The 27,529-nt window shown below is 39.8% G+C and overlaps 1 protein-coding gene across 3 annotated transcripts in view; it reads left to right on the top strand.

Moving 5' to 3' along the window:
- The first annotated feature begins 4,778 nt into the window (after window positions 1-4,778).
- Window positions 4,779-27,529, top strand: part of LOC129725365 (uncharacterized) — a 29,918-nt gene continuing 7,167 nt past the window's right edge. Inside the window, exons 1-2 of one of the 3 annotated variants that reach the window (XM_055681125.1) lie at window positions 4,779-4,912; window positions 8,105-8,785. In XM_055681125.1, coding sequence (XP_055537100.1) covers window positions 8,641-8,785 — 145 coding nt within the window. In that variant the 5' untranslated portion in view covers window positions 4,779-4,912; window positions 8,105-8,640. Of the gene's footprint in view, window positions 4,913-5,417; window positions 5,553-8,104; window positions 8,786-27,529 lie in introns of those variants that run through there. The other 2 variants (XM_055681126.1, XM_055681124.1) reach the window with 2 other exon arrangements.

The raw sequence follows: 27,529 nt of genomic DNA, 5'->3' as shown, positions 1-27,529 counted from the left end.
CCCCTCCTTAAAGTCAGTTTTTAGTCTATAATTTTTTCTGTGATTGTCAAAACAATAAATTTTACAAAGTTTTGGGGAAAACTTAGTTGAATGCATAAATTCTGAGAACATTTTGCATTGTTTTGACCATTACCGACGAAATTATAGACAAAAAACTGATTTTAAGGAGGGGTGTTCCATAAAAAAAACTCTATTTTGTCATGTTCAACGTACAGATAGGACATCGCAGTATTCAGCAATTGTTTTCTTTTAAAATTTTCCACAAATTTGCCGAAAGAAGCAATCCGGTATAATGAAAATTAGAAAAAATATTTTTTTTATCTAACTGTTAGGTGGATTGATCGAAAAACCAAAAACGCCAAAAGTAAGGCCACTGTGCACTGTAGGATTTTCGAATAAATCTTTCCACCAATAGTAAATGTCCTGAAATATAATACTTGGAATGTGTAGAAACTATTTTGGAAGCTGTTTCATAAAATTGTGGCTGAAAAACGTGCTTTACATTGAGTATTTCGTCGTTTTGATATCACTTATATGTACTTTACAACCTTTAGAAGGGCATTACTCAAAAATGTACCTTACGATGATTTTGAAATTTTGACCAGAGATTCTGGACGTCATAACGAATCGAATGGTGTACTCAGATTCTTTGGTGCATTTTTTTATAATAACGGTCTGTAGGAGCACCCTGGTGTGAATATCTATAGCGTGTGTCGCTAGCGTGCGTGGCTAACTATATAGCGCGTGCATGTCTATAGCGTTTGTAGTAGGGTGCCAATCATCGTATGGAAAAAAGTGACAAGAAAATTTCAAAAAGAAACCCTATACAAAATGTACGTGAAATTTCGGTTTTCAAAATTTTTTTTTTTGATGCCAAATGACTTGAAAACGCATGAAACGTTGAGAATTGGTGTCATCTGAAATTTTTTTGCAAAAATCGACTCTCTGGGACATAGTCGTTTTTTTCAATTGTGGAAGGCGGAGTTTAAAACATTTAGAATTTATTGAATGAAATTAATCCCTAGTCTTTCGAATTAGCCTGTATAATGATATACACTATAACTACCATCGAATACATTATGTTTCATTAGGGTGGTTCATTTATTCGACATAGGGTGGTTCATTATATTGTGTAAAAATGAGTATAAAATAAAAAAAATCACTTTTCACTGAATACCAATAGAAAAAATCCTGAAAATATAATATTTGTTATATCATTGTCGGTAGGGTGGCAATGTTGAATTGGGAAAAATACCATGTAAAATGGCAAGATATTACAACACAAATATATAAAATGTTTCAAAAAACTACTCCTTGCAAAAAAAAGTATTCAAAAAAAGTAAGATTGTGTCTCGAAAAATGTTGAATGCTTCATGTCATTTGCAAAATAACACACGGGAGGTACATGGAATTTTAATATTTGAAAAATGTTTTCGATTCCAAATGTCTTAAAAGTAGATGAAATGCTGGAAACTGGTGGAATGTTTTTTTTTAATTGGTTTGAAAAATCTACTCTCTAGGACACTTGTACTTGTTCTTTCGAATGTTGTACCAGACAATTTATTCGTTTTATTTACCACAATAATGTCCTTTTCAAACACTTGATCGAACAGACAGTGCTCTGGCTTATATAATCGGACAATAGACTGTATCGATGTTATTCAGTGATAATGAGAGTATAGGGGTCTCAATCAGATACTCAACACAATTGACTCGTTGTTTCTGAGTTTGCGTCGTTTTGACAGTTCGACCATACATTTTCTGTCAAGTTCACATCATCAGAACGGGAATATGCCCATTGGCTGAAACTTTGCATAGACGTTTTTATAGGCAAAAGATGCCATTTTGTGCTATTATTGGTTTAATTTTTGAAACAAACTAATTTTTGAAAAGCTATTGAAAAATGCTATTTCGCATAGGTATTGATGATAACAAATATTTTTGAATCTTGTTTTCATCACCGTTTGTTTCATTTTGCGTGTTTAAATTGATGCTTTTCGGTGAAACTAAACAACCTTTTTTCTTATTTCTTTACGTTTCGACCTACTTTATTTCTTTCGGCCATCTTCAGAAATAGTTCGCTGCCTTGCGTTATTCCATCAAGGCACGCAATTTAAATCTCCAGATGTTTTTTCATAATTTCTATATGATCGGACTGGTTTCATTGTTTTGGTAGTCTTTCGTAGGTTTTATGAAAAAATCAGATTTTTGAAAAATGAGCTCTTTTGAATAATTAATTTTTAATTTTTCTTCTAACTTTGTTTTTTGAATAAATAATTTTTTTAAATGTAATTTTTTTGGATAGACAGAATTATTATCTAAAACTTTGTCGAAGACTTCACACCAATCAAACGAACCGAAGTACTTCTTTTTTATTCTATACTCATTTTGCACAATATTATGAACCACCCTATGCCGAATTAATGAACCACCCTAATGAAACATTATGTATTCGATGCTAGTTATAGTGTATATTATTATACAGGCTATTTCGAGAGACTAGTGATCAATTTCAAAAGATAAATTCTCGCGTAATTTTTCAAAAAGACCTATCTAACATTGAGAGACTCTCTTCGTTTACTTTCTCTTTGATCTATAACTATGTTATATTTTCCATATTTCATAACACTCAATGCATGCATGTAAGCAAGACAGTATTACAATCTCTCGATTAAAAGGAAGAAAGCTTGGAAAATATTTATAATGACGACGTAATTAAAATATGTATGAAATGACAACGATTAAATAAGAAAGATCCATTCGTATATATTATTATTAATAACGTTTTTACGTCTCAGCGTTCAGAAATGCACTGTAAAATTGTAGCAAATACTGGAGTTGCAATTCCCTCTACTATTTGTTTTAATGGAATATAAGAATACCGTAGTTCAACGTCATGCGGTCGTGTCTTGAATACCACCCTCCTACTATTTTCACTGTCGGCGCACTAAAAGCCCAGTTTTGCTTCAAATTCTTGTATATAATAATGGATTTACAATGTCCTAAATCAAAATACAAAATCGGCTTTTATTTTTGTTTTCTAAATTCCTTCTCAAATTTCATATTGGAAGCGTTCCGATGGATTTGAAGAAAATTAACTTCTATTTACGCAATATATTGTCTATTATTAGCGTCATTTATTGCAAAGTCTAGTTCTATTTGATTTCATTTTCCCAATTTTATCTATTCTTTTAATAAATTTTTTAGTATTTATGATAAATATTAGTAAATAATGAGTTTGTGTGGCAAATGGTGATTTCTCAACATTGTTCGAAATTTGTAATTTTAATCATTGGGATTTGTTTTCTTTTGCAATTATGACTTATCATTCGTAGGGATTCAAAACTACTTGTCCAATAAAGGAAATAAACTTACAACTATCTTAATTCCTACCTTATTGACTATAAAGGGAGCTTACCGTAGTATCTGAGGAGTGCACCGATTTTTGTCGAAAATTGGTAATAATTTTATTTGACATAGCTTCTAATGTTTCAACACCAGTAAGTCTATGTAAATCGAGTGCACCAAACCAAGGAGGACGTTTCAACATCATTTTCTGAAATTTATTCTGAATCCAGCGTTTTCTTCCTTGTTAAACAACAACTTGACCAGATCGGTACAGCATAAAGCATTGCTGGTCTAAAAATTTGTTTATAAATCAGAAGCTTATTCGTTAAACTAAGGTTATAATTCCTGTTAATGAGAGGATATAAATATCTCGTATATTTGTTGCACTTTGCTTGTATACTCTCAATGTGCTCTTCGTAAATAAGTTTTTTATCGTAAATTACTCCCAAATACTTAACCTTGTCAAACCAACTTAAAACAACCCCATTCATCTTGACAACATGATTCAATCAAACCTTTATGCCAAACACTGTCGAATGCTTTTTATATATCTAAAAGGGCAGCTCCAGTGGAACAACCTTCAGGTTTGTTAGCTCGTACCATATTAGTAACTCTGAGCAATTGATGAGTAGTGGAATTACCATGGCGAAATCCAAATTGTTCAACTGCAAAAACTGAATTTTCGAAGATGTGTTACATCATCCTGTTAAGAATAATTCTCTCAAACAGTTTACTTTGGTCGATAACTCGAAACCTCAGCTGGTTTCCTATCCGGTTTAAAATTGGAGTAATTTTTGCATTTTTCCTTAATTTGGAAAATATGTAATGTTGAAACAGCAATTGAAAATTTTTACTAAAAATTCCATTGGGCTCTCAGGAAGATGTTTGAGTAATATATTAAAGGTTCCATCGTTATTTTTATTCTTTCAATTTTTGCTATTACTATGTTAATGTTTGGTATTCTTTCTTATTATTTTCATTTTGTTTTTTTACTTAATTGTTCTGAGTATCCAATTTTTGGTTTTTTTTACATTGTTTTCACCTCCTCAATGTTTTTTCATACTTCAAATTGTTACTGACGGTCATATTTTAGAATTTTTTCTGTACCATGTAAAGAGTATGTTAAAGTAATTTTTTTATTTCGTTTATCGACCAAAGAAAATCACTATTGATGTAACTCAAGCAGCACGTGCTGCCTGTTGGCATCGCGTGGGTCATCACATATAAATAATAATTTTCTAGCGACTTGCAACTGGGCCGCGGACGTGGAAGGCAACGGCCCCACAGCGATGTTTGCGCGCGAATGCATTCGTACGAATGCATGTCAACAGGCATTATCTACCAACTTAATTGCGGCGACGTTCGAACGGTAGAACCTACTGAATTCCAAACGACCTCTGGAATGTTACGGATTCCAGTTCGTTAGTAGCCGTCTCTCAGCCAAGATCAAGCATCAATAACTTCCAAGTACGCCCGGATTCGTAGCCCTGGCTAAGCGACATTGCACACACGTTCATATGGCAAAGAAGCCAAGCGATTTAGCGTGTGCGGAAACAGTCAAATGGTATACAAATCAAACGAAAATAAACTTTAAATATTTATTATTCAGATTACTAACTGTGGAAATGTAATTTCTGTGCGGCTTGGCGGCGGTAGCCCGCAAGCGGCTAAGCGATTGTGCGCATTTACAGGATGGATTAAAGTTTGAGGCGCTCGCATAGAGTCTCCAAGTTGCGTTACCTTGCCGCGTGCAATGGGTCGCCAGCCCATACCTGCCCTCACCTTGCATGCCTTCAGCATAGAGTCTGCTTGGGGTATTGCGGTCGCGTAACTTGCACACTGGGATTAGTCTGCCTTTGTATTAATGTTATCAGATTCAGAATAATTAGGTGGTGGCTTTCAACGAACCTTTCTCAAGAAATGAAGAATAACTTTTGAGAAAAAGACGGTGTTGTAGTTAAATCGGTAGCCAGCATTTCCCACTATGCACAGTTGGTAGCAGTAGTCACAGTATAGTAACGAAAACGAAAGTGAAGCCCAAGTCGTCACCGATCGCTCAGTTGCTAGTAGTCACCGGACCGATGTTGACCAGGTAAACAAACGCACCGCTGCTTGCGAAGAGATTTCCCCGTGCCTTCGGTCGATTACGCGTGCTCCCAGCCCTGAGATGCTGTACGGCGTTTGTCGTCCGCGATTCCAACTAGGTAGTTTTCGGTGTAATTTTCAGCCGCAGTTGGGAGCGAAAATTGAGTGATAAAAACAAAATAATAGCAAGCGGTAACTTCCAAACGGTTGCAGCCGAAGACGAAGAAAACCGTTTACCCCCACGGAGTGCGTCAGATGGACGCCTCATGGGGTTCGGAGGCTGGAGCGTTGACTGACTGACGGTAAAAAGGAGTGTCTCTTGGCAATGATGTGGCCTTCCGCGACGACGCTAGTGAAGAGGAAAAATATTAGTTCCAATCAGTTTTGATTGGTGATTTGCAACAGAAGGAAGTGCGTTTTCGCATATCTTTGGCCATTAGGCAAGGTGTTAATCATTCTTTCGGACCCTAATAGCCAGGGTGTGACTATCTGCATTTATGGTGCTTGTCAGGGTGTGCTAAATCGTTATAGTGAAGAAGAGGCGGGCTGTGTAATGATACGAGGCCGAATATTATTGCGCCACTGGGCGAATGGAAACCGCCATTGCCCATCATCGTGGAGTTATATCAAGTGGTTTTTGAGCCAACAGCATTTACATAATTACTTACTGATGATCCAGCGGTGCGCAGCGTCGGCGCTCCGACAGAAGAAATAAAGTGTTTATTGGTGGCACAGTGCACGGGTGATGCGGTGTGATGCGAAGTGGCGGCGACTTTAGTTAGCACTATTGCTTAATGTGTTGTGCTATTTTAAGCAACCGATTATTGATGCTAACGACGTTAATTTCTTATTGTGGGGTGTTTGTTTTTCACGCGATGCGTACAAATTGCAACATGTGTTAATAGATTCGTTTTAATAAATTACTTTGTGAATTGACTCAAGTCTTTCTAAAAGAAAAAAAGTTTCGAGCATAATTATAATTAACACATTGTATGAATGATCGGCATCGGAACAAGTGAAATCAGGAGCTTTCCGCAACTTTTTTTACCTGATTGAGTTCTGAGCAAATTTTATCGGATAACTCTAAGTAAATTTGAAAAAGGTGAAGAAAAAGGTCAGAAACCGCACACGATAGGATCAAAGTCAGTGTGTATTTATTGCTGCAAAATACGCTGTATGCTGTAAATCCCTCATGTTTTTTCGTTTATCTCATACTTTGAAATCCTATTGTTATTTAACCATATTTGCATAACATAATAATATAATATATATGAAATCATTTATTTATAAATAAATAAGAACCTGATCTGAGTGAATTTCCAACATAGGGTATCGGCTCTATTATCGTCAGGTTTATCTAATTATCTTCGGGGGGCTAATGAAGTCATAGAGAGCTAATCTTTTGCAGGAAGATGCTCTGCATTATGAAGAAACATCATGCAAGAAATCAACGCTCTAGGACATCATTTAGCTCCGGACGATAATAGGTAAAACCTGACGATAATAGAGCTGATACCCTATGTTGGAAATTCACTCAGATCAGGTTCTTATTTATTTATAAATTCAAATTTAAAAAAAGAGTTTATTTTTATCAAACAAGTAAAATAGTTTAACCGGCCTTCGAACCCGGGTTTTGAAACGGAAATAGATCGATCACAGACGTTGGAGGTCACCTTGATTTCTGACCGGAAAATGAACTTAGCTACTCGTTTCTTTTACGACAATTACTTCGTATAATTTTTGTTTTTAGTTTTGAAAATCAACATGACCTATCGCAAAAATGAAATAAAGTATCGAAGGCATTGAATGCTAGATTCCGTTACCTCTCCCAGTTTAAATTATCAGAATGATAGATAAAACTTTTGTACATATTTTGTGTTTTCTTGTGAAAATTTTGATTAGCTTAGGTAACGTCGACTGATTGTGTTTGATTTGGTAGACGGCAACAGAACATCGTAGAACATCAGTGTGGAATACCTTAGACAAAATGTCAATAAGTCCCTCTTATTTACTGTCGTATTGAAACCAAATGCCTCGCAATAAAATATTCTATAACCTCCTAAAGGTTAATCACAGGATTAATCTAACATCGTCAAAGCAAATATTTTATACCGCCCGAACCATATTACTGATACCTCATTGTGTGACCCCTACCTTCGCTTGCCTGCCGCTACGTGCCAGATCACCAGTGCCGCCTGCGGTTTAGATCTGCAGAAATTACAGCCCAGCTTCTTCCGCACGATCATACACGCGTTCACGCTACTACGGTACCGGCGATACGTAAATAAATCGCAACCTGCCGATATCCGACAACCAACCGACGAAATGTCAATTCAAGTTGAACGCAGTTAGTAAACCTTCGATGGTTTCAGTTCGAGTCGCACATCCAAGGTTCGCATTTTGCCGGTGACGACGCTGAAAGGAATTTGCCTACGAAATTTTAATATTTTTAGTATTGATTTAAATTACAAATTAGCAAAATCATCTTCCTCAATGTCAGCGCTGGTCGTCACCCAGCGTGGCTGCGAGGTACGGTGACTTGACTGTTTTGATGTATGCGATCGCGCGAACGCTCGAAACAGATAGCTTTGTGCTTGTGTGAAGAGCGATCATCGAACGCCGAGCTGGGCGTCGCAGGTATGACTTTTTTGCCTCTACTTTTCTCGATTAGGTCTTTTCCGCTCTATCAGTCGGGATTGGAATACGCAGTGAGAAGGTTTTGCAGAAGACGCAGAAGAAACTTGTGTATTAAACGTTAATTATCCGCGGTACCTGAAATGGGGAAACGCCTCGAGTGAACCTTTCTGCAGTGGTGATTTCAACGATCGATCGTAAACAAACCTGTTGTAGACTGATGCGCAAACAGTGCAAGTGCGCGGGTATAATTTTTGGCGAAAAAACTTGGCAAACAGTGTGTTGAATTTATGTACAAGGTGTGCGAAATTCCGAGCGCCCAAATAAAGAAACGTCGATTTTTAAGTTACCTTAGGCCGAACCAATCACCGCTGATCGTCGTCGTGAATCGTTCCTCACAGCAGCACATGTGGTCAGTTTTCGCGCAGTTTCAACCCGTCTCTAGACCGGTTCGGGAGAGTGGCCGCTTTTGACCAGTTGACTGTCTGTTTTTGTTGTTGACTCTTATGTAACATTCGAAGTTTACTAAGAAAATCATAATCGTCGAAGAAGCTTGATCAGTGGATAGTGAAAATGCGAGAAAATATCGCCCTATTAGTGGGCACAGCGTGTGCCCTTATCTGTCTGCAATTTGTACGGACGGATATAAGCGAGAATGATACTGACTACGACGAAGAAGGATTTTGGATCGGACATGGTCTGGGAAGCAGAAAGGAAGGTAATAATACTAGTTTATCATTAGGGACAAAATTTTATCAAATTGTGATCACGCGAGATAGTTTGGCGGTAGTTTCGTCTGGTCTGGGGAAAACCAACAATTTTGTCTTATTTCTCACCTAAATGTGCCATTTGTTTTACTTCTCTAAAATCAACCTGTAAGCAGAATATCATGCTTATTGTCAATATAAATCCTTTATAAATTGGATCGAATGCCAAAAAGCTGTGATATTGTTACCAATTCGGTGGGTAACCAACCACTATTGGATTCAGTTGCAAAACCCACCCAAATCGATATGACTCATAGCGAAAACAATTCGTCATACCATCTGTAGTTCTACGTCGTTGACTTAGATATCAGGTACAAACTCATCCGCTTGTCGTTGGTTTGATTTCTAAAATGTCATAAAAAGATTAGAATTTCGCTAACATTTGACTGGCGTAAAAAATGGTTTAAACACAAACGGTTTATAAAGAAACATATACATTTTTATTGACTGTTGTCCCTGTATTTTATCTAGGAAAACGTGATTTCCTGTCATCTTCCTAACAAATAACTCAATTCAGGGACAATCAATGATTTATTATCATTTCTTGTACTCATATACTTTTGAGTTATCGTTATGTAGACTCTTGTAAGGATTATTTCAAATTTTGAGACAAGGGGCTCTATCCAATCATTATAACAGAACAAAAACTATATGATTATTAGGGTGCCAATGAAAATGGTCATTTTGAAAACCCCTATACAAAATGTTCACCTACCCGAACAAACACCCTTTGCAAAATTTCAGCTCAATCGGACTTAAAATGGGGTGGCGCAAAGCAATTGAATTTTGGCCTTTGAAAATCCAAAAATTAGCCCAATGGAGGGTCAGTGCGTCTTGAGCTGCCCGACAGATCAGACGTATTTTCGGTTGCTTGTGGACTGGTCTTTGACTGCCTATAGCTTCAAAGTTTGTGTTTTGTCAGTGTGTCTTTTAAAGATTACCTGGAAGTTAACTTACATCAGTCTTTCTCAAGACTACCTATTTCATTCTTTCTCAATACTTGCAATTTGATTTTATTTTTGTACTTTTTTCGTATCACCTGAAATGGCAGGACGAAAACAGAAACCACGCATCGCTACGGGGAGGAAAAGAGAGGCATCTCTTTCTGAAACTAGCTTATGCAGTGAAAATTTATATGATATTCTGCCTGAGCAAGAAGCCGGCGAAATTGAAATGTTCGAAAGTAAAACTATTCAAAGTGAAATTTCTGTAAAAAAGGAGAAAGTTCCACCTATTGTGGTAACTACTGCTTCTGAATTTAATATTTTTAAAAGAGAACTTTCAACGTTTCTCTCCGACGTCAAAGTTACTTATCAAATTGGCCGAAGAGGCGAATGCCGTTTACTGGCCCAGACATTGAAAGATTGGAGTCGTCTTATTCAGTATTTAACTGAAAAGATGTATAAATTTTTTACATATGATACCAAGAGCGCCAAGCCGTTCAAGGTCGTATTGAAAGGTCTCACCAACGATCAAACCGTTGATGAGATCAAAATTACTTTGACAGAATTACTTGGTATAGCCCCTACCCAAGTAATTCTGATGAAACAAAAATCACGAGGCGAAAACAGTCAGCGAACTGGAATTTCCCTTGTAAATTATTTAATTCATTTTAACCGCAGTGAGGTTAATAACTTAAATTTTTTTTGTAAAAGCACATGCTTTATATAACGTGCGTGTAAAATGGGAATCATATCGAAAGTTTGGCGGAGGTGAAAAGCATATCACCCAATGCCGTGTTTGCCAACGTTATGGCCATGGTTCAAAGTTTTGTAAAATGGACCAAAAATGCCTCATTTGTGGAGACTCTTCTCACAAAAAGGACACATGTCCTGTGAAAGAGAGTAAAAATTTTCGCTGTGCGAATTGTAACGGCAACCATATGTCGAATTTTATCAATGCCCAGCCCGTTTAGCAATTGTTAAGGCAAGGCAAGGTAAACAAAATTTAAAACAAACTTCAAAACAAAACTCTCCAAGCGTACCAATGACGCATAGTCTACCTACTCCTTTGCATGCCCGTTTAACTTATGCACAGGTTACAGGTAGTTCGTACATTATACCGCCTAATGTTGGTAGTTCGAAAATGACCGTTAATATGGGTGAGCAAACCACGCTAGAAAATAATTGTACACCTATTACTCCAGCTAATATTGCTGCCGAAAATATTTTTTCTAATGTCAACTGCCTGGGGCCTATTACGGCAGGTAAACTATCTTTTTTGCAACAGGCAATGTTCGGTCTTATGAACGCCATGTTACAGGCAAAATCAATGTTTGAAGCCATTCAAATAGGCACAAATTTTACTATTAAAATTGTTTCTAATTTAAAATTTAGCAATGATTTTAAATAAAACAATTAAAATATTAAATTGGAATGCTCGCTCATTGAAGGCCAATGAGAATGAGCTTTTTAATTTTTTAACAGTAAATAATGTGCATATTGCAATTATTACTGAAACATTTTTGAAACCTAACATAAAATTAAAATATGATCCCAATTACGTGGTTCATAGATATGACAGGATTCAGGGTTCCGGCGGTGGGGTTGCAATTGTTATTCATCGCCAAATCAAACATCGTGCTCTTCCCCATTTTGAGACGAAAGTTATTGAAACTTTGGGAATTGAAGTTCAAACTGAACTTGGGATTTTATTTATTGCCGCAGCATATTTACCATTTCAATGCACACGCGAGCACAAAAATTATTTTAAAGGTGATGTACAAAAACTCACCAGAAATCGTTCGAAATTTTTTATAATCGGCGATTTTAACGCTAAACATCGTTCATGGAATAATTATCAAAGTAATTCCAATGGCAAAATTTTATTCAATGATTGTTCTCCAGGATACTATTCTATTTTGTCTCCGAATAGTCCTAAATGCTTTTCTTCTGTAAGACACCCTTCAACAATTGATTTGGTGCTTACAGATCAAAGTCATGTATGTAGTGATTTGATCACACATGCTGACTTTGATTCTGACCATCTTCCAATAACTTTTTCTATATCACATGAATCAGTTTTAAACCCTATGAGCTCTGTTTTTAATTATAACAAGGCTAATTGGGAAAAATACAAAACTCATATTGATTTGCAAAACAAAGTGAATATTGATTCCGCTTTGGAAGCATTAAAATGTGCAATTCTTGATGCCAGGAATTATTCTGTTCCAAAGGCTCAAATGAAATTTGATTCACCAATAATTGACGAAAATCTTCAACTTCTAATTCGTTTGAAAAATGTCCGCAGACGTCAATATCAACGTTCTCGTGACCCTGTTTTTAAAACTATTTATAAAGATTTACAGAAAGAGATTTACATAGATTTACTCTTCTGAGAAATCAAAATTTTGAGACTAAAGTTGAAAAATTGAAACCATATTCAATCCCCTTTTGGAAGCTGTCGAAGATTCTCAAGAAACCTTCAAAGCCTATTCCAGTTTTAAAAGATGGTGAACGTTTTCTTGTATCCAATGAACAAAAGGCTCAAAGACTTGCTCAGCAGTTTGAGAGTGTTCATAGCTCAAATTTGAATTTTGTGAGTCCAATTGAAAATGAAGTCACACGTCAATTTGATTTAATTTCTTTCCAGAATTTTTCACCTGCAGAAATAATTGAAACTAACTTGAATGAGATTAAATCAATTATTAAAAATTTCAAAATTATGAAAGCACCTGGTGACGATGAAATCTTTAATATACTAATCAAACATCTTCCTGAGAGCACAATGGAATTTTCAGTGAAAATTTTCAATTGCTGCTTCAAAATTGCATATTTTCCCAAATTGTGGAAAAATGCAAAAATTACTCCAATTTTAAAACCGGATAAGAATCCAGCTGAAGTTTCAAGTTATCGACCAATCAGTTTGCTTTCTTCAATAAGTAAACTGTTTGAGAGAATTATTCTTAACAGAATGATGTCACACATCAACGAAAATTCAATTTTTGCAAATGAACAGTTTGGATTTCGCCATGGGCATTCCACAACTCATCAATTGCTCAGAGTTACTGATATGATACGAGCTAACAAATCTGAAGGTTATTCCACTGGAGCTGCTCTTTTAGACATAGAAAAAGCATTCGACAGTGTTTGGCATAAAGGTTTGATTGCGAAATTGCAAACTTTTAATTTTCCAATTTTCCTAATCAAAATTTTAAAAAATTATCTTACTGATCGAACTCTGCAGGTTGTCTATCAGAATTCAAAATCTGATAGATTTCCTGTCAGAGCAGGTGTGCCTCAAGGTTCAGTCTTGGGTCCAGTCCTGTACAACATGTTCACTTCAGATCTTCCTGATTTGCCTCCAGGATGCACAAAGTCATTGTTCTGCGATGACACAAGCATTTCCGTAAAAGGAAAAAGTCTTCGTGTCATATGCAGTCGATTGCAGAAAAGTTTAGACATTTTTTCTTCCTACTTGCAAAAGTGGAAAATCTCTCCCAATGCTTCTAAAACTCAAATGATAATTTTTCCGCATAAGCCTAGGGCTTCTTTCCTCAAGCCAAACAATAATCACGTTGTCAAGATGAATGGGGTTATTTTAAGTTGGTCCGACAAGGTTAAGTACTTGGGACTAATTTATGATAAAAAACTAATTTTCAAAGAGCACATTGAGAGTATACAAGCCAAGTGCATCAAATATACGAGATGTTTATATGCTTTATGCTGTACCGATTTGGTCAAGTTGCTGTTCAACAAGGAAGAAAACGCTCCAAACGATTCAGAATAAAATTCTGAAAATGATTTTGAAGCGTCCTCCTTGGTTTGGTACACTCGAATTACATAGACTTACTGGTGTTGAACCATTAGAAGCTATTTCAAATAAAATTATTAACAATTTTCGACAAAAATCGTTGCAATCCTCAATTGCTACGATAAGCTCTCTTTATAGCCAATAAGTTAGCAATTAAGTTAGTTGTAAGTTTACTTCCCCTTTTCTGACAAGTAGGTTTAAATCCCTACGAATGATAAGTCCTAATTGCGAAAGCAAACAAATCCTAACAATTAAAATTACAAATTTCTAACAGTGTTGAGAAGTCACCATTTGTGATTGGACACACATACTCATTATTTACTAATATTTATCATAAATACTTAAGCTACTAACAAATCCCCCATTTAAAAAAAAAGCCCAATGGAGGGGGGTGCCTTAAATTTCGGTCTTTGAGATTTTTTTCAAGCCCCAGATGGCTCCAAAATGCCTAAAACGTCCAGATCTTTTTTTTTGTTCATCTATAATTTATTTGACACGGCACAAATACAATTTAATGTTTAACGGCGCCAATTATATCTGGAAGCTTACTTTCTAAAGTATCTTAATAACTAAAAGCAAATTTTTTATCCTCGCTGCCGACTACGAGCTGAAACTAAATGTAACTTAAAGCTATAATATTTTGCATTAAAAGCACTGGTTTACTGTATGATGGTTTTCATTGCCATAGGTAAGCACATGTTCCGCTGCTGGGCCAAGATATTACGAACTGGCATATTGGGTTGTCTCCCTCGGGCCTTGAGAGTATCGTGCGGGTCTGATTGCTGTTTCCGGATCCGAGGTCTAAACGTGTTCTTGTCGTTAGGTTGGATGTAGGCGGAAGGGGATAGGACTAAACTGGGGCGTGGATGGATTTCAGGAAAACGTATATAAGGGACATGTAGGATAGGTCACGGCTCGCCAAGACATCACGAACAGGAACAGCCGGCTGCCTACCTTCGGCCTGCAGGGAAGCTATTAATCTAGACCTGGCGTCACGGTGTACAGGGCATGACCAAACAACGTGCTCTATGTCGTGATAACCTTCACCACAGGCACAGATACCACTTTCCCCGAGCCCAACACGACGGAGATGCGCGTCAAATCTATAGTGATTGGACATAAGCCGGGACATCACGCAAATGAAATCCCGACCTACATCCAACCCCTTGAGCCACGGGTTCGTCGACACCTTGGGGATTATGGAACGTAACCACCTTCCTAGTTCCCCTCTGGTCCAAGCATTTTGCCAACTGATGACCGTATTCTGACGTACAAATGAGAAAAATTCATTAAAGGCAATTGGTCTTTCATAAATTCCACCGTTTGTTGCGCCCACCTTAGCCAAAGAGTCCGCTATCTCATTACCCGGTATCGAGCAGTGAGAAGGAACCCACGCTAAGGTAATCTGAGTAGATTTTTCGGATAAAGCACTCAGATGTTCCCGTATTTTCCCCAGGAAATACGGAGAGTGCTTAACATCTTTCATCGATCGGAGAGCCTCAATGGAACTGAGACTGTCCGTAAAGATGAAATAATGGTCCGTGGGCATTTTTTCGATAATCCCTAGGGTGTACTGAATTGCAGCCAATTCTGCGACGTAAACAGAAGCAGGATTATCAAGCTTATGGGAGACGGTTAAATTGTTATTGAAAATACCGAAGCCAGTGGACCCATCAAGAAGTGATCCGTCAGTGTAGAACATATTGTCGCAGTTGATGTTTCGATATTTATTGGAAAAAAATTTGGGGATCTGCTGCACGCGTAAATGATCCGGGATTCCACGAGTTTCTTCTATCATGGATGTATCGAAAAACACAGTAGAATCAGAAGTATTTGCTAAGTCGACACGATTTGGAATATTCGAAGAAGGGTTAATATTATGGGACATGTGATTGAAATACAATGTCATAAAACGGGTTTGAGAATTAAGTTCGATTAACCTTTCAAAATTTTCAATCACAGGCCGGTTCAAGACCTCACATTTGCTAAGAATGCGAGAAGACAGGCTCCAGAAGCGGTTTTTCAATGGTAGTACTCCAGATAAGACCTCCAAACTCATCGTATGGGTCGACTGCATGCAACCCAAGGCGATACGCGAACAACGATATTGTATTCGCTCCAGTTTGATCAAATGTGTGTTTGCTGCGGAGCGGAAGCAGAAACACCCGTACTCAATGACAGACAATATCGTTGTTTGGTAAAGCCTTATAAGGTCTCCTGGGTGGGCTCCCCACCATTGTCCGGTTATTGTACGAAGAAAATTCACTCTTTGTTGACATTTTTTCATCAGATACCTAACGTGACAACCCCAGGTGCCTTTAGAGTCGAACCAGACACCAAGATATTTGTGTACCAAAACCTGAGAAATCGTTTTACCCATTAATTGTGTTTGAAGCTGATGCGAAAAGTTGCCAAATCGCCGTGCGTAAAATGCATGTGCTTTTCGGACAACAAATTGTGCAAAAAATTGTTCAAAATTGGAGAAAATCCTTGTCGGTGAAGTTTACCCGAAAGAATGTCAATAGAAACGGAATCAAAAGCCCCTTAATGTCCAAGAACGCAGACGCCATTTGTTCTTTGCGAGCATAGGCCAGCTGAATATCTGTTGAGAGCAACGCAAGACAATCATTCGTCCCTTTGGCACGGCGGAAGCCAAATTGAGTATCTGATAGTAGACCATTTGATTCGACCCAGTGGTCTAAACGACGGAGTATCATTTTTTCCATCAATTTCCGGATACAGGATAGCATTGCAATCGGCCTATAAGAGTTGTGATCAGAAGCTGGTTTCCCTGGTTTTTGGATGGCGATCACCTTCACTTGCCTCCAATCCTGCGGTACAATGTTTTGCTCCAGGAACTTATTGAACAAGTTCAACAAGCGCCTCGTGGCATTGCCGGGTAGATTCTTCAACAAGTTGAATTTGATTCTATTTAACCCAGGTGCGTTATTGTTACAGGACAGGAGGGCAACTGAAAATTCTGCCATCGTAAAAGGTGATTCTATCGCGTCGTGACCCGGGGACGTATCACGAACAAAGTTTTGCTCAGGAACAGAGTCCGGACATACTTTCCTGGCAAAATCAAATATCCACCGACTTGAAGACTCCTCGCTTTCGTTGACCGTTACCCGATTCCGCATTCTTCGGGCTGTGTTCCAAAGAGTGCTCATCGATGTCTCCCTCGACGTCTCGTTCACGGACCGACGCCAATATCCGCGTTTCTTTGCTTTAGCCAGGCTTTTAAGCTTGGTATTAAGCTCCGAATACCGTATATAGTCGTCGGGTATACCTCCCTTCTGGAAGGCCAAAAACGCGTCGGATCTTTGCGTGTAGACATCGGAGCACTCTTTGTCTCACCACGGAGTTGGAGGCCGCTCTTTGATCGTTACGCCGGGATATTTCTTCGTTTGGGCTTGAAACGCGGCGTCGAGGATTAAGCCCGCGAGAAGGTTGTATTCTTCAAGTGGTGGGTGATGTTGAATCGACTCGACCGCTTTTGAAATCATTTCCTCGTTGACTTCCAATCGACATTCCGTGTGAGGTCATACGGAATGTCAGTTGGTCGCATGCGAGTTGAACTGTTAGTAATTGAAATAAGAATAGGCAGATGGTCGCTACCGTGAGGATCGAGGATTACCTTCCATGTGCAATCCAACCGTAGCGACGTCAAACATAAGGATAGATCCAAAGCGCTTGGGCGCGCTGGAGGTTTCGGGATACGTGTCATTTCACCGTTGTTCAAAATAGTCATGTCGAAGTCATCGCAAAGGTTATAGATCAAAGAGGAGCGGTTATCATTGTAGGGGGAACCCCAAGCCACACCATGAGAGTTGAAGTCTCCCAAAATCAAACGTGGCGAGGGAAGAAGTTCTATTAAATCAAAGAGCAACCGTTGCCCAACCTGTGCTCTGGGAGGAATATATATTGAGGCAATACAAAGCTCTTTACCTTGTATTGTCATTTGACATGCGACAACTTCGATGCCTGGAATCGAGGGGAGGTTAAAACGATAGAAAGAATAGCACTTTTTAATCCCTAAAAGTACTCCTCCATATGGGGTGTCTCGATCAAGGCGAATAATATTAAAATCATGGAAGTTGAGATCAATATTTGAAGTAAGCCAAGTTTCACAAAGGGAAAATGCATCGCATTTGTTTTTATCTATCAAAACTTTAAACGAATCAATTTTTGGTAAAATACTTCTACAATTCCACTGTAAGACAGAGATAGAATCCTTCATATACGCAGATGAATTAGGCATCGAAGGATACAATCGCTGCAAGGAGGGGCCATTGGGCAGTCAACTGCTTCAAAAATGATCTAACTGTTGGGAGGAATGCTGTAATAAAAATTTTAACTGGATCGGGTACATTGAAAGTTTCAAAAATCCAGTCAACAATGTCAGAAAATTTCACTAATCCAGAGTTTGTTTCATCAACTGGATGTGCAAAAGTAACAACTGGGGTTTTCGATGTTCCTGGCAGTGCTGGGACTTTAAATTTGCAAGCCCAGGAGGAGTTTGCTTCGGTTTTTCCGCAGCACTGTTTGGTTTGTTTGTATTTTTCATTTCACTTTGGGAAATCTTAGGACCTTTTCGGGGAAGTTTAGGAGAGGAAATATTTTTCCTCTTTCTAGACGCCCCAGGATTGGCATAAGTTGTTCCCGCTGGTGAATCGTCAGAATCGGTTTCATCAGAGGACAACAGATCAAAGGGGTTCGATGTTATGGTAGAAGTGGTCACGGTCTTCTTCAGCATCTCAGCGTAAGATCGCTTTGAACGCTTCTTAAGTGACCGCTTGATTTTATCTCTGCGCTGCATGTACACCGGGCATGTGGAGAGCTCATGTTGATTTTCCCCGCAGTGAATACATTTTTCAGCATTTACACTGCAAGAATCGTCCGCATGAGTTTCTCCACACTTGCTACATCGTGCCTTATTGCAGCAGTAGGCGGCTGTGTGGCCTAACTGCTTGCAATTGGTGCAATTCATAACACGGGGTACATACAATCGCACAGGCAGACGAACCCGATCGATCGAGACGTGGCTAGGGAGAGCAGATCCGGCAAACGTAACACGAAACGAGTCTGACGGAGTGTACACTTTTGTGCCGTTGACAAGAAACACAGACCGCAATTGCTTGCAATCTATGATCTTTACTTTTACGTCGTGACACAAAGCATTTTTGAAGCAGCCAAAACCGCTTGCCAAGATACACTCGACCGACAGACTCGAATCGGTTATGACACCGTCGATCTCCACGTCTCGTGCAGGTATATAAACGCGATACTCGCGTGTGAAAAGCTCGGAGCGAGCAATAGCGTTGGCCTGTTCCAGGTCGCTGACCACGACACGGAGCTTGTTGGGTCTGACCTTGGAGATTTCGATCACGGCCTTGTACCCCTCCGTCAGGTCTTTCGAAATCTGCAGGATGTTTAACGGTTTCGATTTCGGTCCTGCTTTTGGCCGAAATAAAACAGTAAAGCTGCCCTGAGATCCGTCCGGGTAAAGCCTGGGGCGAGGGGGGACTGGAGAATTAACAGAGGAAGGGTTGGCAGGAGGGACAGGGTCGGAGGGGTTCGGGGATGGTGGCACGGGAGGCGAGGGATCTACATCCATCGCGCTAAATCTAGCGCACTAGCGCCGACAGAGCACGTACCCCTTTACTTCTCCTTTCAGCAGGGTTGGTTGTCTGAACGGTCGAAGCTGCAGCCGTTACAGCCAGCAGCACCAATACAGCAGCTCCAAACAGCCACCAGCAGCGAGCCGGGTGTGTGATCACTCAGCACAGCGACACAACTCGCTGTCAACTGTTGGCTTCTTCTTTTTCCTCCTTTGTGTTGAGATTCTCGACCACTGCTGTAGCACAAATCACTTAGCAGCCAAATCGGCTTACGCACTAGCAAACAGCCACGATGCGAAACAGTTGCACAAAGGCGGGCGACCTTGAACCTTCACTCGACCAGGCAAACAATGCCAACACTTGCTCGCGCGTCTTTTGTTTTATATTCTATCGGAGCGATCACCAAACACATCCGATACTGATGCGTGTTCGGCACAGAATGCTGTCCAGATCTTGTATCATATAAAAAAAAAATTCTCGATTTTGGTGATTTTACAAATTTTTCAAGGTCAAACTTCGTTCGTTTTGCGCCACCCCGTTTTTAGTCCGATCGAGTTTTCTCGGGTGGATGAACATTTTATGTAGGATTTTTTCTTTAAATTTTCTGGTTACTTTTTTCCCATATAAGTGATTGGCACCCTAATGATTATTCACTAACTCTAATCAAAAGTAGACGTGATCCTGCTCTATTAAATTAAAAACATCAGATCAGATGGAGAGGGAAATTATAACTAGTAAATTATGAGATAAATTTTCGTATATCAACTTATAATTCAAGAACTACTTACCTACTTACTTTGCTTTGTTGGCGATGGACCGTTCACCGGCCTAAGGCCGAACGAATTAGGAAGGTCTAGCTTCTTCTGTATTGGGCAGCCGTTTTCCAGTCACCTCCTACACCAGCAGACCGTGCATCTTCTTCCACCGCACACATCTACCGAGTTTGAGGCCTACTACGAAGTCGACGGCCTTTTCCTGGTTCGCTGTTGAAGATATTTTCGGTGGCTCTCTCGTCAGGCATTCTGGTTACATGTCCAGCCCATTGTAGCCTGCAAATCTGTTTTACCTTCATTATATCAGCATCAGCCTGTTATAACTCGCGATTTATGCGCATTCGCCACACTCCATCGTATAGCTTTACACTTCAAAAACTTCGAGCACTCGCTTGTCACATTTCACAAGCGTATCAAGATAAAAGAAATTATCAACCACTTCAAATCGTTCCCATCAATTTCCACTTCAGCACCAACACCACCGGAACACCCACGCTCCCTGCCAGCTACCATGCACTTTGTTTTGGCAGAGTTAATGATAAGTCCCAACCTCGCCGCCTTCCCTTTTAAAAGGCCTGACGACCTCCTCCACGGCCCTACGGTCACTACCGACGATCTCATTACCACCCGCAAAACCAAGGAACATGTGAAGATCGTACCGTTTTCCTGCACGTGTCCTCCTCGTACTGCAGCTGTAGCCTTGTACTGGGCCTGCCATGTACGGGAATACAGCATTTCATGATTCAGCCGCCCACTACGGATCTGACGCTGTTGTACACCGTCTCTAACATGGAGACACAGTCGCATATGACCCCTCCTTCAAGTCACTAGATAATATGCCTGCAAGTTGTGATTTCGAAACTTTTCGAAGATCTATCTCAAGATAAACATTTGGTCCGTTGCAGATCGTCCTGCTCGAAAATAGCACTGGTGATCATCAACAATAACTTCCTTAGTCTATGAAATACGGGATAGGATTTTTTGTGCGGAATTGAGGAAGGTATTGTCTTGGGAGCTGCGTAGCCGCAAGATTACAGAGTCCGCTTTGTCAAGCGGATGGTCGTGGGTTCGAATCTTAGTAGAATCAGGCCATTCTATGTCAAAAAGGACTTGCTTATTCTCAGGCTCCCCACCAGTTACCCTTCTTTTACGCTGAAACCTACGACTTCCTCTTAACAAAAAAAATCACAAGAAGGTTGTATGCAAAGCCACGACCGCAAGGTTGAAGTAGAATACTTTTACAAGAAAGATAACCCGGCTGCTTGCGTGTCAGTCACACACGCAACGGTTTTAACCCGTATCTTATTGCGGTTTGTAACATCAAGCGATTTCGTTTGCTCACTGTTGCGTGTTGCATCATGTTGCAACTTGACAGCTGGGAGACGACGAAATTCTGTTTATACTGATTGATTGAATCGACTTCATATTAGCTCTGCATAGTCGAATTAACTGCTTTTGTGAATGCGTACTAACAGGGCAGTTAATTATTCAATGTCGGTTATGCTGATCGCGCCTTTGCGCTGCCCCTACAGTGGGGGGTTCACTAAATAAAGTGAAAATTAGACAACTACAACAGAATTTGATTGCATCCCGCACAGAATGTCTTCTTGTGTTGATGCCAGAAAATTATCAACCTTCAATTATTCTTTTATTTGCCTTGAAAAAAGCATGTTGCGGCTCAAAATCGGTTGCTAATTACAACCTTTGAGCTGCCCTAACATTGGTGGAAATATTGTGCATTTAAATAAAAATGATCAAATCGTCGCTGATGATCTGGCAGTCAGGCTCACTTCCGATGTTTATTTTTGTTGTTTTCGCAACACTGCAACCATCTCAGCCGCCACTGCGCTGTCACTACGGCTTACAAAAACAAATACATTGAAATCATTCCCGCAGTTCATGTTGTGTGAACACCGTGAACACGCATTTATTCTATGTGTTTGTAAAGTCGGAAGAAAGTTCGGAAGTCGGAAGTCCGACTTCCGAACTTTAATTTAGTGCTTGCGCCACAATAAGATACACGGACAACATGCACTGTGGAAGCTATTTCACATTAAGTAAATTAGACGGGTGCGACAAATTTGAATTGCTAGGATGCAACACAGAATGCTTGCTTGCGTTGACAAAAATTATTAACTTTCAATGACTTGTTTATTTGCCTTAAAAAAGGCATTTTGATTTCCGAAATTGGATTTCCTGATGGCAATTATCATGCTGCCCCAACACGGAGGGAATAATGGCTGTCTGGCGACACACGCTGAGAAAAACCGCGCTGCTCCTGAGACGTGGTGACCAGAGCTGCGATTAATCCAAGCAAAATGTTGACTATGACGAGAAAGAAAATATCATCGCACTCGTTTTTTTCTCTAATGAACAGCCAGTAACCATCACAGTAAGCGTGGAGATCCGACAAGTGAATCAATATCTTGTCTCTTTTGTTGCCATTTTCGGGTTTCCATTGTCAACCGTCGTGAATGTACAGAGTTTACTCGGAAATATCACTGCAATGCAAATCTAGGTGATTTTTGGAACATCAAAAATCGGTTCAGTAGCGTGATTATTTCAGTGCCAGCTTGAAGATTGTTGCTATCAGGATTTTTTAAATTTGATTTCCTTTGCTGTATTGGGATTACTACGCTAGCGTTTGTTCTGCCATTGGTAAGATCATTGAAATGAGATTAATTTGGATGATCGATTTTAATTTAATATTTGTTTAACTAGATTTTGTTACAAAACCAAACATGACTGAAATTGAAATTGAACAGTTTCAAAGTTGAACCGTGCCAAAATTTAACAGGATCTGTATATAAATATACATACCCATACATAGTTAAAAGTTTTCTGTTTTGCCACCCGCGATTCATTTTTTGCCGCGAACGAACACTGTTTTTGGTTTAAGCTACAACAAGCACGATATTCAAGAGTCAAATTCATAAACTCAAAGAGTAATAAAAATGGAATATTATTTTTCAGATATGAGATCATTTGAAAAAAAAATAATAGAATTTGTTTATTACAATTGGTGTTAAAAAGCATATTCTCTACTGAGAATAAAAATGAATGATCATACAGATTCAAAATGTACCAAACTTAAATACGCTCAGTTACAAAACGAAGTAAAGGCCCGAATACACACACGGCGTGACAACGCCTTCCTGACGAAAATTGTCAGTACCTTCATAAAACCTTTTAATGTGCCTTCTAGCATCTGCCACCTTCCACTCGTCTACACGGAAGGAGCAATCACGCCGTCTCGAACTCCGGCGTGCGCTAACCTTCTTGTCGTCATGCCACCTAATTCATGTTTGTTTATGTTTGTTGGAAGAAAAAATAAGGCAACACACTTCTAGAATTACCAGCAGGCGGAAAATGATACAACACGGCGTGCCAGCGCCTTCGCCAAAAGAAGGCGACACAAGACCGCGTGGAAGGCACGATGCGTCTACACGGAAGGCAGTCAAGTACCCAGCTGAAGGCGGCGAACGACTACCTTCTTCACTAGAAGACAAAGCTAGAAGGTTCTGGTTGAAAGGCGTCCCAACGGAAGGCGCGTTTACGCCTTATACGCCGTGTGTGTATTCGAGCCTTAATAGTTGTTTATTGACAATGCTTTTAGTCGGCGTGCAGCCAAACCGAACCAAGCGTCGAAAGACATTTACCGCCGCGATTGCTGTGTAGGCAAGCTGCTACAGAGAATTTTTGTTATAATATCGTTATCAAATGCTCAAACGATTTCGTTACTTCATAATAGATAGATTATTACTACTCATATCCACAGGATGTCAATAACTCAATCTGAGAAAACGGCGCTTAGTTCAGTCTGATCGCACGCCGACCATATATCAATATCATACATATCAATTGAAGAAAAATCATTGATTTAATGTTTGCTATCCTAATAACATCATGCTGTCAAAATGAACTTGATATTTCTGCTGGTTCAATCTCAGTACAGCCATACCCGAATGATGGAGAAAGATAGCAAGAAAAAAAAGAGAGTGAGAGTTGACGCTAACAGAATCATCGAAACATCGCAAACTCTTTTGTAATGAACCATGCATCGTAGTTGGCTGATTCTGGTGTTGCATCATTTTGGCGTAATGTCAGTAGTATGATATTGACTTTCCGCAGCTCTGGTGGTGACCAACCACAGGGCTAGTGCTGCTGCTAAGGAAGGACGACTGCTGTTGTCGCTGTCTAGAACTATTATGAGCGGCTCCGGCTGAAACAGGCTCTTATATAGGCTAAATAGCATGTTTTCAATTGCAAGGTATATGATTCTGTCGACCGTGCTTGGGAAGCAAGCATATAACGACCAATCAGAGGTCGAATTTTTCGTTTTGGCAAGGCTTGACTATTTTCAATGGTACAATAGTGTGAATAATAAAATTACAATTATCTTATTTTGGGAAGAATCTTAGAAGATTTTCCGATCTATTGCTGCAAGAACGAAGGAAATCCATCGAATACTAACAGATTTATTAGCATTTGAAATTGGACATATTTTTCACTTTTTTCGGTTTTAGATTATCATTTCACATCCCTATGTAGCCGAACTTCCTGAGAGAAGTATTCTACTTCAAAAGGCTCCCTTATCAATAAAACTGGCCAGAAGGACGCATGACGAAACTTCTCCAGGGAATTATAATTGGTGATATTTGGCAGGAGGAACGAGGCAGCAAGTGTGTAAATGGAAGGATAGTACATTACACACAAGCACTGATAAAAAAAAAATAATGATAATAATAAGCATACCACACATTGAAGTGCAGAATACAGCAGACACCCGGGCATATCTCACAGTAGATCAACAATTCTGGTCGCAGTGAGAAAGTCCATACATACGTAAAAGTTGAAGTTTTGTACAATCATTGTGTCTTCCCGATTCGCACAAATGTTGAAACTGTTTAGGTGTAGTAGTTTGGAGCTGCCAAATACATTGGAGAAACGCTAGAGCATTGATTGCGTTATGCCCAACACGCAATCATTGTACTGGTTCCGAATTACATCAACAATTGCGCTGAAAACGCACAATTTTGTACTGGTTTCGCACCATCCAACTTTTGCGTGTAGGAAAAAAATTTATTGCCTTGATAATTGCTACAGTCAAGTCTATGGCTCTGCTTCTAGACAGGACATAAGTCTTTTTCTCTATAATCTACTCCAAAATAACATACTCAGGTGGTAGCGTAGGCCCGATTGTTTTCTTTTTTTCTCACCTCTAGACACTCAGCATCGAACCGGCCACTACCCACTATCATACTTATCGTCTCTCACACTATGTGCACGCCAACTCGGGGACTTCGAGAACAAAATTTGTCCGCTTTCAGATTCACAGACGTCGACAAAGAATTTGAAATAGTTTCACGATCACGACTAGAAAGTTTTTTATTCTGCACACTTTAGAAGATACGACCGCGATGAATTGGAATTTCACTCGAAGGACAGTTCGACAGCGCAAGTTTATCGTCTAACAATTATATTTCAACTATCTTCTAATCATCTTTGTAATAGGTATTAAAATGGATGTTTGAGAATGTGTATGCAAGATGAGAATTATGCGCTCTTCGGGCTATATACGAGCCTGTCTCTGCTCAAACCAATCAAATTACTAGCAGATGACCAATAACCAAGGGAAGATTGGTGAACCGGAGGGTTCTTGGTCGTATGCTGACAGAGAAGGGGGAGTTGTTCTCTTTGGAGAGCAGCTTGCCTGAGCGTCTGTTCCCTAGATTAGGGGCGACTCAAACAGTCACTGATTCGGAGCGGATGCCTGAACCATGAAATGCGGTGTCTCGCCAGCTACATCCAAAACGGCAGCCTCGTCGCGAGATTTGGCATCTCAGCCATAGCGTACAGCATACTGAAATAATCATACTACGAACAATCCAGAGAACGATACGATCGGAACAATCGGTATAAACACAGGCAAATAACAAAGGACAACGATTGCATACTTGGCACATGGAATGTTAAGACTCTGCTCGAACTGGCACACGCGGGTATCTTAGCCAGAGAGCTACAAAAGGCAGAAGTGGAGGTAGCAGCCATACAAGAGGTGCGTTGTCTTAAATCGTAGAACGGTGGTTGATCCGACCGTGGGTACTTCTTTCAAGTACCACATCTACTACACTGGCGGCGAAAGAGCGAAACTGGGCGCCGGTTTCGTGCTACTAGAAAACCAAATTAAGCGTGTCAATAGGTGGAGGCCTATTAATGGCCGTATAAACGTATTGAGGATCAAGAGCAGATTCTTCAGTTACCTTATCCCTTATCAACGTGTACACGCCGACAAACGATAAAACCGATGACGTAACATTAAGACTGTCATCAGAGATATGAACGCACAAGTCGGACGAGAGAAGTTTTTTCGTCCAGTTATTGGTAGGGAAGGTCTTCACTCTACCATCAAGAACAACGGCTTGATGTTAGTGAACTTCGCCGTGGCCAGGGGAATGGCCATCTGTAGTACTACTTTTGCACATCGGAACATTCGGAAGCACACCTGGAGACACTCCAATGGAGAGGCCTGCTCCCAGATCGACGGCCGGTACTTTCCATTCGCGCCCGGCTGACCAACATATTTCAATCGAGATTAGCGAGGAAGATACGTCTGAACATCCAGCGGTTACCAACGGAAGGAGTTGCTGCAGAGTATGCTCGGAAAGTTGATATATGGATCGGTAAACCAGCTGGAGTGGACCTGAACGAGCAGTGGAAGCACATCCATGATGCGGTCAGCGAAACAGCGCGAGAAGTGATAGGCATTACAACGAGAACCACGCGAAGTGGGTGGTTCGATGCTGAGTGTCTAGAGGTGACGGAAGAGAAGAACCGGGCCTACACCAACACGTTAGTAGCAGCTAATCGTGTGACGCGTCTGATGCGGGAGAAATACCAGGAGGCACAAGCTGCCGAAAAGAGGCTTAACCGCCGTAAGAAACGTGAGCACTACGATCGCGTCCTTGAGGACACGTGTTCTCGAAGCCCGATTGAGCTGAAATTTTACATGGGGACTTTTTTCGGAAAGACGAAATTTGTGAACCCTGCTTCTAAACGAAATTCGAAGGTAAATTTTTTTCATACTTGTCTTGTTCATACTTGCCACCCTAACGATCACCCATGTGTTTAAGTGTTGTATAAAGAAAAAATCTCAGCTTTGGTTTGTCCGTTTTTGTCCGAGTATCTTGAAATAGTCTGTGGTTACACATCCTTTTCAAATTAGTCAACATTTATAGTGAAGATTTCACGAGGACGGGGGTGAAGGGGGTTACGTTTAGAGCATGTCCGCATGGTTCCAGTAGGACGATAGTTTTATACATCTTTAGAACAAGTAGTTGACCGTGTTTTTTGTTTGTTTATTAGGCACCTTTTAACTACTCGGTCATTCAGATTCAGGTGCTTCGATTAATCGATATCTTAATGTATAATTTGTATAATAAGTTTGAATCAAATGTGAGCCGTGTTATGGCGCTCTTTCTACAAGTTTGTCTAACAGTGCATTTCTAATTGTTAAGATGTGGAATTCATTTTATCAATAATCTTTATT

This window comes from Wyeomyia smithii, chromosome 2, assembly GCF_029784165.1.
Source record: "Wyeomyia smithii strain HCP4-BCI-WySm-NY-G18 chromosome 2, ASM2978416v1, whole genome shotgun sequence".
NCBI classification, from domain to species: Eukaryota; Metazoa; Arthropoda; class Insecta; order Diptera; family Culicidae; genus Wyeomyia; species Wyeomyia smithii.
Note: the sequence above shows the minus strand (reverse complement) of the source record. Positions and strands in the feature narration are given on the sequence as shown.